This window comes from Podarcis pityusensis (genome assembly GCF_964106645.2).
Source record: "Podarcis pityusensis genome assembly, chromosome: 16".
Taxonomy (NCBI): Eukaryota; Metazoa; Chordata; class Lepidosauria; order Squamata; family Lacertidae; genus Podarcis; species Podarcis pityusensis.
Window position 1 is genome coordinate 38,956,846 of NC_138041.1, and position 12,231 is coordinate 38,969,076.

The window sequence follows — 12,231 nt, forward strand, 5'->3', positions numbered from 1 at the left end:
GGTCCTTTGGAGGGGGAGCCTGTGACCCTCCCTATCCTGCTGAACTACTGTTGGCCATGCTGGCCGGGGCTGACACAAGCCCAACAACATCTGGAAGGCCACAGCCTCCTTGACCTTGCTTTAGATATCATGGGTCTAAGCAAGCAACCCCTTGCATGCAAGCTCCACTCAACTTGTTGGGACTTCCTTCTGAGTAGACCTGCACTGCCGGACCCCCATTCACACATCCTCTTGCTCTCCACTACCAGCCCACGTTCTCTGCTAGATTCCTTGCTCCTTCCCTCCTGATGGACAAGGTCTGTTCGTGTTTAATTCAGATAAATATGAATAGAGCCAGCCCTACCATTAGACAGAGTGAGCTGGCAGGTGTTGGGAGTCACCCCAAACTTGTACAGCCTCAGGTGTGATGAAGGATGCTGTCCTTTCAAAATCATTGAAATAAGATCCAGCCACCAGTCTAGTTGGCTTCTGTACAAGGAATGGGGAGGACCAGCCCTGACTATGAAAAGTGTTTTGGTGACAAGTATGATGTGTAGAGCAGGATGATGTGGTTTTGGATACTGGCCTACCTTGCAGGCTTCTTGTGAGGAGAAAATTGAGCAATATCACATACACTCCCCAAAGCTACTTAGAAAAAGGGTACGATGCCAATGTGAGAGATCAGGCGGTCGATCATGGGCCGTCCCTGGTTGATCCTGGTTGGTTACATGATCTCCAGCAATCGCCTCACCACCACCCCGAAAAAACTGGCTCACCCCTCTCAAATACAGCTCAACAACTCTGGTCAATCCAATGGATTGATCACTGCCAGTTTATTTATAGTGGGAGTAGATCGCAGTCTCTTGGAAGCTGGACACCCCTGGGATAGATAAAGGGGGGCTAAGGCCTGCTTCCTCATGCACTGGCTCTTTGATGCATAGCTGTCAACTTCTCCCTTTTCTTGCAAGGAATCCTATTTGGAATAAGGGAATTTCCCTTAAAAAATGGGAAATGTTGACAGCTATGTTTTGATGGTCCAATTCTCTCTGCCGCCTCAGAACTGTACATATTAAATCCTATTTGCATTGCTGTAATGTACAGTTTTCTGTGTTGTTAAAGAAGAAGAAAGAAACAGCAAATATTGATGTAAGTTTCTGTGGGGAAAACAAATGTGGAGCCTGACCTGCATGCACATTTACTCAGAAGTAAGCACACCAGAAGACTTACACATGACTTAGTCATGAAGCTTCAGTCCTAAACTGGGTTTCTCAGAAGCAAGCTTAATTTAGTTCAATGAGATTTAAAAGAGGTGGTTGCCTTTTTAATTCCTGCATTATTGTCAATCATTAACAACCGCACATACCTGGGAGTAAGCTGCATGGAATTCAATAGGACTTGGCTTCTGCTGCCCCCTGCTGGCTCTCCGCGTCCCGCTGCCTTTGCCTCGCCTGCCTCTCACTTCCTGCCTGGGTGGAGCAGGAAGGGCTTTGCATTTTGCAAGATTTCGCTGCCTTGCTCGCTGGAAGGGCGCCTCTCACCTCTCCTTCCTGGGTGGCTTTGCGTTGCTGCGCCCCAAATATGCCGGTAAGGGGAAAGATCCGCGTTCCTTTTAGAACTGCAGCTGGTCCACTTGCCTAAAACAGCATTTATTTATTCTTTTAAATATTAGTTCATAGGATTTTTTAAAAACAGGAACTGTGGGCGTAAGATGCTGGGCCCGGGGAGAGATGGAAGGCGCTCTGTTAATTGAGCCCCTTTGATTTATTCCTGTGATCCAGAACGTGCGCAAGGAAGCTGGGTGTCTTTTTAAAACCCTGCCCTCCCCACTCAGGGTATAGATCCATTTGGGTTTCTAATTTCTGGGTCTCTACGCCCGGATTAGCCTTGTGTTGTGAATTGCTGGCGATGTCAGGGGAAAGAAGAACTTCCTTATATGGCCAGCGGGTTTTTCTTTTCTATAAAAAAAGCATCCTCTCTGCGGTGGATGATTCGCACTGCAACATCCTTGTTGAAAAATAAGGGATGTGTTTTTAATGTGCATCAAATAATCACACTCGGCAGCAGTAAATTCGCAGGGCAAAGGAAACGTCAGTTGCTCTTTCTTTTTTTAAAAGTTGCTATTTGAAAAACATTGACCCAAATACAACTTTTGATACCTGTAGTCCTGTGTCTGGACCTGTGGGCTGGAGGTTGCGAAAAGGACGCTAGGCTGATACCTTGATCCAACCCTGGTTTGCTGGGTCCCCTGTGAATCAGTACCGTTTATCACATTTCTTGGGGTTTAAAAGACTGGCATTTAGAAGACATCTGTAGGCAGCCCTGTATTGGGAAGTTTTTAGTGTTTGATGTTTTATTATGTTTTTATCTATGTTGTAAGCTGCCCAGAGTGGCTTCTTCTTCTTATTATTTATTTAACTGTACTCATTTGCCCCAAATGACCTACATCAACCAGAACAGCAGGTACTTTAATGAACACCTTGTTTCACTCTAGACCAGGTGTGGGGAACTGAGCTTCAACTCCCATCAGACCCAGAAAGCAAGGCATATTGCCAAGGATGATGGGAGTTGTAGCTCAGCAACATCTGGAGGACCCAAAGGTTCTCCACCCATACTTTAGACACATTGACTTCTGTATTATGTGGGTTGGTCCTGCCTAGCAGCAGAGGTTGGATTTGTTGACCTTCTCACCCAGGGGTGGGAAACCTGACTCTGGGTCTCCAGATGTCGTAAGACTCCAACTCCCATCACCCCCAATTATTGGTTTTGTAGACTGACACTAAACCTCTGCTGCATGCGGGATATCTTTGGGGGAAGCAAAGGCTAAGGAGTAAGTAAACCCTACACGAATCCAGAGTGGAGTCCCAAAGGTGGTTGGATGGCGCCTTGTACCCTCCTTCCAGCAACTCCTGCAGCCAAGCTGGTGCCAAACGTCTTGCTCTGCTTTCCTTTGGACCACATCAGTGAGGCTGAGGGGAGGGGTCCTGTTGTCTGGGCAGCCCAATACCTCCATGCACACTGCCCAGGCTTGCACCCCAGGGAGGTCACATTGGTGCTGCTATTGCAGCAATTTGTCTTAACCCCCAGAGGTGCACTCCATCCATTGTCTCGAGATGCCAGCAACAAGGCTGAGACTAATCAGAGTTGGAGCCCAAGAATATCTGGAGAGCCACAACTTACCTATTCCACTGAGCAGCTGAGCAGTTTGAGGGAGTGAAGCCCATCCCAGAACAGGGGTAGCCCTTGAAATATTTTGGACTACCAGCCCCATTAGCATCAACTGGTTTAGCCAATGCCAGAGAATAATGGGAGTTGTAGGGTACAGCATTGAGGGTCCCACACTGACTACCCACTGACCTGGAGCAAGAATAATATAATAATTCCAATTGTAGAGTTGGAAGGTACCCCAAGGATCTAGACTAACCCCCTGCAATGCAGGAATTTTGGCACGTGGTTCCCTATCCAATTTGAAACCATAGCAGACCCTGCTTAGCTTTGCAAACATGATAGCAGTTTTATTGCTGCACCACAAGGAGGAGAATGCTTAGGTGGTTGTTACTTTAAAACATAGGCAAACTAAGGCCCGAGGGCTGGATCTGGCCCAATCACCTTCTAAATCCGGCCCGTGGATGGTCCAGGAATCAGCGTGTTTTTACATGAGTAGAATGTGTGCTTTTATTTAAAATGCACCTCTGGGTTATTTGTGGGGCATAGAAATTCATTCATTCCCCCCCCAAAAAAAATATAGTCCAGCCCCCCACAAGGTCTGAAGGACAGTGGACCTGCCCCCTGCTGAAAAAGTTGCTTTATATTGAGTCAGATCATTGGTTCATCTGTACTGTCTACACTGGGGAGAGACAGGCCTCAGGCCCCTCTCCACGGCCCTCAGGATTATTCTCAGGCCACACCCCTCGCTGGACCTCCTTCATACTCTCCTTGAGTGCATTTGCTTGGCTGAAAAGTGCCTGACTTTAACAGAGGATGGAGAAACCCTCTGACTCGTGTGTGGCTAAAATGAAGCCTGCCAGACGCAGGAAGGAGGGGCTTCCACTGCCCTGCAGACTTTTGCCCCTGGCTCTGCCCACTGCTGGTATGTGGCCCCTGGAAAGTTCCCCCACAAAGGAATGCAGCCATCGCGATAAAAAAGGTCCCACTGTCCCTGGCCCAGCTCGACTGGCAGCTGCTGTCCATGGTTCCAGGCAGGGGACACCCCTAGTCCTACCCAGAGATGTCAAGGATTGTAGCAGGACCTGCTCCTCACAAAGCAGGTGCTCTGCCAATGAGCTGTCTCTTCCCATGAATGCTGCTCTTTGTCGCTGCCTCTTTCCCATTTGCTCCCCTTGCTGGAAGCAGACAGAAACAAAAAAGGAGAAAGAAGATATATTGGAAGACCTGGCAGTTGTTAACCCAGGTGGCACTCAGTTAGCACCTTTAATAATTGTGCAGCAGAAGAGGGGATTTCAACAGGTGCTGCTTTGTGAAGCAAGCTTGAACCTGCTGCGATCCCCACTTCTACACAACTAGTAAAGGTGCAGGAGCTCTGCCTTCATTTCCACTTGGCCACATGACTTGTGGGCCAGGAGGCCAATATGTGCCAACCCCTATTCTAACCTTTGGGTGCTGTGACCGGCTAAAGAGCCTCCAGGGACTGGGGAACTCTGACTCTTCTGTACATTTTTGGGAAAGCATAGAAACAGCTTTTCTGTGTGCCTGTGGCTTTTTGTTACTGATTATCCCTTCTTTCCCCTCTTACAGGCTTATCATTCTACTCTTATGGACCCAGACACCAAACTGATTGGGAACATGGCGTTGTTGCCTATCAGGAGTCAGTTCAAAGGGCCGGCACCCAGGGAAAGTAAGTTCACAGCAGGCCTCAAAGGAGTGTTTTCTGCAACACGGAAGGGCTGTCCCTCAGTGGTAGAACATCTGCCTTGTACACAGAAGGCCCCAGGTTCAATCTTTCAATAGGACTGGAAGGATTTCCCTGCCGGAAACTCTGGAGAGCTGCTGCCAGTCAGTACACACAGTACTAATCTAGATGGACCAAGGGCCTGGCTTTATATAAGGCAGATTCCTATGTTAGGATCGTGAAGCAGTTTATTATTTGTATCTGACAGAGTTACCCCAGCCACTCTGGGTTGCTTGGGAACTACACTTCCCAGGATTCCTGGGGGGAAGCCATGACTGCTTAAAGTGTTATGGTACTGCTTTAAATGTACACTGCAAATTGGGTCTAGAAAAAAAATGCCTATGTAAACAAATGTGTTCTTAATAGCTCCCGGAAGCACCCTGATAGTGGGGTAGGAAGAGGTATTTCTAAGAGGGGACTCCCCTACAGAGAAGTCCCTTTTCTGTGTTGTTATCAAGCAACATATTTTGAAAAGCAGCACCATTAATGAGGTTTAGGGTGCATGTCAAAGCATTCTGTGTAGGCATGCATTTCACATGGGTAGGTTCTTGAGCTCTGTATTCTACCTAGGTAAAGGTAAAGGACCCCTGACAGTTAAGTCCAGTCATGGACGACTCTGGGGTTGTGGCGCTCATCTCGCTTTACTGGCCGAGGGAGCCGGCGTTTGTCTGCAGACAGCTTCCGGGTCAAGTGGCCAGCATGACTAAGCCGCTTCTGGCGAAACCAGAGCAGCGCATGAAAACACTGTTTACCTTCCCACCTATTAATCTACTTGCACTTTGACGTGTTTTCGAACTGCTAGGTTGGCAGGAGCAGGGACTGAGCAACAGGAGCTCACTCCATTGCAGGGATTCGAACCGCCGACCTTCCAATCGGCAAGCCCTAGGCTCTGTGGTTTGGAACACAGCGCCACCCTAACCTTATGTATATTATTTAAAGTACAGTACTAGAAACTGAAGCTGCAATCCTTTAAATGCATTCTTAGCTGGGAGTAAGTCCAATTGAACTTGGTGGGGCTTACTTTTGCATTGTCAATCAGACATCTTCAGGAGTCAGCTTGCATTTCTTGCGATACCTTGTTTTCTTATAATATTCCAAGTACATCTATCTTCTTTCTCTTTCTTGGTAGCAAAAGATACAGACATCATAGATGAAGCCATTTACTACTTCAAAGCAAATGTCTTCTTTAAAAATTATGAAATCAAGGTAAGGAGGATGGAAAAACCTGCTTTAAAATGCTTGCTGTGCATTCTGGAGGGCCAGGGACTTGTTTTCGGAAACATAGGATTGTATCTACTTGGAGTTGACCCATTGACATTAACGGGCATGGCTAACTTAGATCCATCAATTTCAGTGGTTCTACTCTGAGTAGAACTTAAATGGACACAACCCAAAGAAATTAAATACAGACATAAGAGTGACTTAAGTACCCAAAAACAAAACAAAACAACCTGTGATTTGCATATTAAAGGGATCAGTTGCTCCTGCTATTAGAACAGCCCTGCTGGAAGGTTCCCCTTATCCAGGGCCTCTTTTCTCAAAATAGGCCAGCCAGAAGGTTCCAGCAGGCCCCCAATAAGGGATGAAGGCAATTTCCCCGGTCAGCTGGTGTGCGGAGGTTGACTGCATCTGGATAAGGAGGCTCCATTATCCTGGCTAATAAACCTGTCCCCCCTTGTCTGATCCCTTTTTAAAGTCTTTTAAAATATTGATGCATTAATCATGTATTGAACAAGGACATTCCCAATGATTTTCAATCAGCTCTAGTATTATAGAAGAGGAACAGTGTGTGTGTTGAATAATCCCCATGCATGACATTCACACGATGAGTGGCAATGCTTATGGTTCACTTGTTTGATTCCCCTTACTCCCACTTGGTCTGTTTCATCTGCTTTCATATTGCTGTTTTATTGGCTGTAGGCTGCATTTTTAGTAACTATTTTTTTTATTTAAAAAAAGGGTTGTATGCTGCTTACAGATTTTAAATAAACAAATAGAGACTACGGCGCCATCTTAACACAATGAGGAGGTGCCAGTTGGTTTGGGCAAACTAAGATTGCAGAAAGAGGTGAAGAAAAGAGATATTAAGTTTTCCCAGGAGATGACTTGGATTTATTTTTATTTTTAGAATGAGGCCGACAGAACTTTGATCTACATAACACTCTACATTACGGAGTGCTTGAAAAAGCTGCAGAAGGTAACAGCATTGAAAAGGGCACTAGCCTTGTCTGCCTCCATGAACTTTGTCTGCCAAGGGTAATGAGGATGTTGCTCTCATCCCCAGGAAGCACCGGTGGGGAGAATGCCTTTGGGCCCCCATCCTGCTTGTGAGCTTCCCAGGAGTAAATGGTTGGCCACTGTGAGAACAGAATACTGCTTTCAGACCCAGCCAGGAGGATGTTCCTTATGTGCTGAGAGCTGGTTGTTGCTTTTAAGCCGAAGGAAATAAAAGTTTAAAAACAAGAAAATATAAATGTATTATTTTCCTATGTCTGTCCTTTTTGGGGGTGGGGTTGAAAATTAAAATAAAACTGTAACCGTTCTTAGGGATTACAGTGGGTATGGAGATACTGCAGAGCAAGTCCCTTTGAACACAGCAGAACTTGCTTCTGAGTAAAGACACATAGGATCCTGCTGTAATATTGCCAGTTGTGTGTTGCGTGTACATTACGTTTTGTGTTATCTTAAGTGGCTCATGCTTCCTTGTGCTCTCTTTTCCTCCAGTGTAATTCCAAAGGCCAGGGAGAAAAAGAAATGTATACATTAGGAATAACAAATTTCCCCATCCCTGGAGAGCCAGGATTTCCACTGAACGCTCTCTATGCCAGACCTAGCAGCAAACAGGAAGAAGGTAAGGGCAAGGTAACAATGCAGACTGCAAGCTTGAATTGGTGGATTTAATCCACTTAACAGCTGAATCTTAAACATGCTCATTCATCAGCCTTACTGAACTAAAGGGGGCTTACCTCTGGATTAAGGGTGTACAGTATAGGATTGGATCCTTCCTCTCATTGCATTTAGAGTAGGACGCAAAGCAGCCTCTGCCCCCGTTTCCCCACAACTTCATTTTCAGTGTAGCATTTCCTCAAGCTTCTTCTCTTTCAATCTTGCGAACCTACAACTTGATTTAGAGGTCTGGGTGTGCCTGTGCCCCATGCAGTCTGATGGAGAGAGCAGCTCTGCCTGGGCAACAGAATGGGCAGATGGGCTTTCTCCATCTGATCGGGGAGACATTTCATGGCAGCTTGCTGCATGTGAACCGGCATCACGTTCCGAGGAACCACAGGCTTCAGGTGTTCACTTAGTCCAGCAGAGAACATCCCAGCTTGTTTTGTAGGCAGCTTTCAAAGAGAGGAGAGGGGCAAAGCCAGCTTCAGCTGCAGGCTGGCTGCCAAAACCACCTTTTGGGAGGTGGCATAGCAAAACTAGTTGCAAGGTGTTGAAAATACCGTATTATTTGGGAAAGCAGGACACCATGAGGCTGTTTAGTATGAGAATGGGAGAAAATCATTTAACATGGTTTTATTGTACTTGTATTTATTTAATGTGTTTATATCTACTGTATGTGTTTATATCTACTGTAAACTTTTGGGATCAACAGATAAATGGAAATATTATTAATATTTTTTTAATTCATCAAAACTGTGACTGAATGGGAGCTATAATATGATCTGGCCTTGGTTGTGGAGTGTACGTCTTTGTTTTTCAGAGATTATGAGGGCCTACTTGCAGCAGCTGAGGCAGGAAACCGGCCTGAGGCTTTGTGAAAAGGTCTTTGATCCCCAGAGTGACAAACCAAGCAAGGTCAGATATTGATCTCCTCTGTGACTTGGCTCTATTTAAGCTAGGAGTGGCTCCCCTGTGGTGGTGTTGGGGACTCCCTTCAGTCCCAGCCAAGTTAGCCATCCTTAGTTTAAGTCTCAGCAGACTCCTGACAGAACAGAAGTGCTTCCTTTCTGTCAGACCTGGGGAACCAGTGGCCTTCCAGATGTTGGACTACAGAGCCCATCATCCCTGATCACTGGCCACCACACTGGCTCATGCTGATGGGGGATAAAGTCCAACACCTTCTGAGTGCCACAGGTTCCCCACCTCTGCCGTAAGTTTTTTTGGTTTTTTAGAAGGACCAGCAGAATTTGGCAAATAATTCATGTATTTAAATAAAAATCCTCTGTTCATATCTACGTATCAGTTTTGTACATCCATGGCAATGTCCTCACGGTGTTGGATTCCCAACTCCCCTGCCTCAGCAAGCATTGTCACTGGTCAGGGATGATGACAGTTGCAGTGCAAGGACATCTGGAGAGCCCCAGGTTGGGGCAGGCTGTTTTATGGCATTGTACCTTAAGCTGTGAGCTGCTCTGGTTCTCCAGAAGCGGCTTAGTCATCCTGGCCACGTGACCCGGAAGCTGTACACCGGCTCCCTCGGCCAATAAAGCGAGATGAGCGCAGCAACCCCAGAGTCGGTCACGACTGGACCTAATGGTCAGGGGTCCCTTTACCTTTCCTTAAGCCAATTTGATAGGGTGTGGTATATTGCCAAATAAATACAGAGAGGGTGTGTTTTGTATGACTATCTTTTTACTTTACAACATCTAGCTAGAGCAGAACCATACTTGATTGCAGACCCAGGATGGCTGCCAAACAAAAGCTGTGTGTTTAGTTTTTCCTGAAAGTCTCTTGTGGGAGATCAGAGGGGAACGTGGCACACAGCTTCAGTTTTTCGCAGCAGCCTCATGTCTGCTATCAAGTCCAGTTATACATGGGGCTGCCTCAGTTTGGAAAGCAGCCAGGTTGCTGATCAGTGCAAGGCAGTTTGAGCATATAACGCTAATCCTGGCCCAACTGCACTGGCTGCCAGTTAGTTTATGGGTCCAATTCCAAGTGCTGGTTTTGACCTATAAAGCCTTAAGTGGCTCAAGACCGCAATACCTCAAGGACCGCCTCTCCCCACCTGAGCAACTCCGGACCCTGTGATCAGCAACCCTGTGATCAGCATCTGAGGCCCTTTCTTTGTGTGCCTCCTCCATGAGAGGTCTGGAAGGGAGCAACATGAGAACAGGCCTTTTCTGTGGTGGCTCCCCATTTGTGGGAGGTTCGCCTGGCACCTTCTTCACATATCTTTAGGCATCAGGCAAAAACATTCCTCTTCTCCCAGGCCTTTGGCTGGTTAAACTATGGCCTTTTAAACTATGGAGGGGGTTATTATTCTGTATATTATTATGTTAAGTATGCCTGTGTTTTAAAACTAAACTGCCCTGTGATCCTCGGATGAAGGGCAGTATAGAAATTTATTATTATTATTATTAATTATTTTGTGAAGTAATTTACAAAACATTGTGAAGTAAAAGCATGGATAATACGAACCCACAGTATGTGATGTCATCTCACTGAGATGTTACACCAGCCAATCACGTGCTCCTGGTGTGACAATGTCATGTCACATCATGAATTTTGTTAGACGTTAATGAGAGATCGGGGAGTGCAGGGATGTATTTTTCACTGCGATGTCTTTGAAGACAAGTTGCAGGGTGGAAACGGGTGTATTTCCACTTCTTCGCTTCATTTTCACACCTTGTCTTCTTTTCCCTTTGTCTCCTAGTGGTGGATGTGTTTTGTGAAAAGGCAGTTCATGAATAAGAGCCTGTCAGGACCAGGGCAGTGAAGAGTGGCGCTTGGCTGTCTCGCCAAAGCACTTTGCTGCCAGATGTATAAAATTTTGCCTCTGTTTTAATATATGTTTTCTACCGAGAGAGAGAATAAGCGCTTCTGTGGGGGAAAGATACCCACCGGTGGATGAAAAGGTGGAGCTAAAATCATGTGCAAACCTTGCTGAGCTGGAGCTTGATGACGATGAGGAATAAAATGTGGTTTCTAGCATCGTTTGGGCTGTTCTTGTGTCTTTGACAAAAATGGGTGAGGAACCTTTAGGCCCTGGGTCAACTGTGGCCCTCCAAGCCTTTTTGTCTGGCCCTTAAGATTCTCCTCACTAGCCTGCTCTGTATTTTTTATTGCTTTTGCCTGACTGGAGTATGTCCATCAACTATGATAACACCTCTGACTTTTATGTGGCTACTTTACGAAAGTCAGAGCCACGTCCCCTGCTTTGCCCACTTCCGCCCTGCCTGCTGCTTTCATATTGTTCCCTTTAAGGTTCCCTAGGAGGGAATGCGACTCTTGGGCTGCAAAAGATTCTCCACCCCTTTCAGACGGTTCTGGAGTACCCTGGAGACCTTCAGAAACTTATTGGGGAGGTTTTCAGTTGGAAGATCAGCAGCGACCAACAAGTTTCCTTGAAAGACAGTTGCTTTCCCAGCACTGCAGATCTCCCAGCCCAGCTGGGGCACATGCTCAGTTGGGCTGTGAGCTTGGCTGCAAAGCCCACACACCAGTGAACTGTGTGACCAAGAATACATCCCAGGATCTTTTGGGTTCTATGGGAGACAGGCTGGCCCATCCCAAATGCTTATCTCAGTTGGCAGATTGGGAGGAGCAACAAAATCAGGACATCCACCCCAGTGCACACCACATGTGTGTCAGAAGGAGTGTGGCTGCTTGTCTGTTGCTGTCACACTGCTTGAACTTCCCTTGCTGGCAGATTATGGCCAGGCAAAGCCACACAAGCCGTGCAACAGCTTCTCCACAATGCCTGCAGTAAGTTGCAGCAGGGTAAAGAGGATCCCTTATCTTGGGTGCTAAAATGGCTTGGGCCAGCCCTGGAGGCAGGCTGGGGGTTGTTAAACAGACCAGCAATTGTGGGCAAAGGATTCTCTTCTTGCTTAAGAAGAGCAAGGTAAATTTACTTCAGGGGTTGCCAAACTTTTCAGCAAGTGGGCATTTTTAGAAACCCATGAGTGTGGATGCCAGTCCCAAAATGGCTGTTGTAGGGTGGGGGGGATATGGCATAACACAATGGCAGCTGCAGGGTGTGTGGCATAATGCAAGAAGGCTGCCATATCTAAAAGAGCAGAAAAAGACGGACGCACAATCTGCTGGGGGCATCCTCTCACCAGATTTTTTAGGGATATTTATGAAAACATGCTGTGGCTGCCTAGCTAGTGACCCCTGACTTAACTCATAACAACATAAATTTTGGAATGAGCTGAATAGCTTTTCAGGCCAGTTTGTTGTTAGACAAGACAGTAAATCGGCTAGAGCAGCGAGGTGCAGTGAATAATGTCAGACTAGGACATGGGAGAGACCAAGGTTTAATTCCCCACTAGGCAGTGAAGTTCACTGAGTGACGTTGGGCCAGTTACAGACCCTCAGCCTGGCCTACCTCCCAGGGTGGTTGTGAGGATAAAACGGGAAAAGAGAAGCATGCACCCCAGACTGAGCTCTTTGGG

General features: G+C 46.6%; 1 protein-coding gene across 1 annotated transcript; it reads left to right on the forward strand.

The window, feature by feature from the left end:
* Window positions 1-1,410: 1,410 nt before the first annotated feature.
* ARPC3 (actin related protein 2/3 complex subunit 3) lies at window positions 1,411-10,765 on the forward strand. Its single transcript, XM_080985903.1, has 7 exons — window positions 1,411-1,563; window positions 4,732-4,831; window positions 6,015-6,091; window positions 7,014-7,082; window positions 7,610-7,736; window positions 8,595-8,689; window positions 10,488-10,765. The coding sequence occupies exons 1-7, from the start codon at window positions 1,558-1,560 to the stop codon at window positions 10,548-10,550; spliced, it is 537 nt and encodes a 178-aa protein (XP_080842029.1). The 5' UTR covers window positions 1,411-1,557; the 3' UTR covers window positions 10,551-10,765.
* The last annotated feature ends 1,466 nt before the right edge of the window (window positions 10,766-12,231 follow it).

Bases quoted from the DNA above. Each gene is read 5' to 3' on its own strand.
- ARPC3 (XM_080985903.1), top strand. The intron at 7,737-8,594 runs GTAAGGGCAAGG...TTTGTTTTTCAG, and splicing joins TAGCAGCAAACAGGAAGAAG to AGATTATGAGGGCCTACTTG. The intron at 8,690-10,487 runs GTCAGATATTGA...TTTGTCTCCTAG, and splicing joins AGAGTGACAAACCAAGCAAG to TGGTGGATGTGTTTTGTGAA.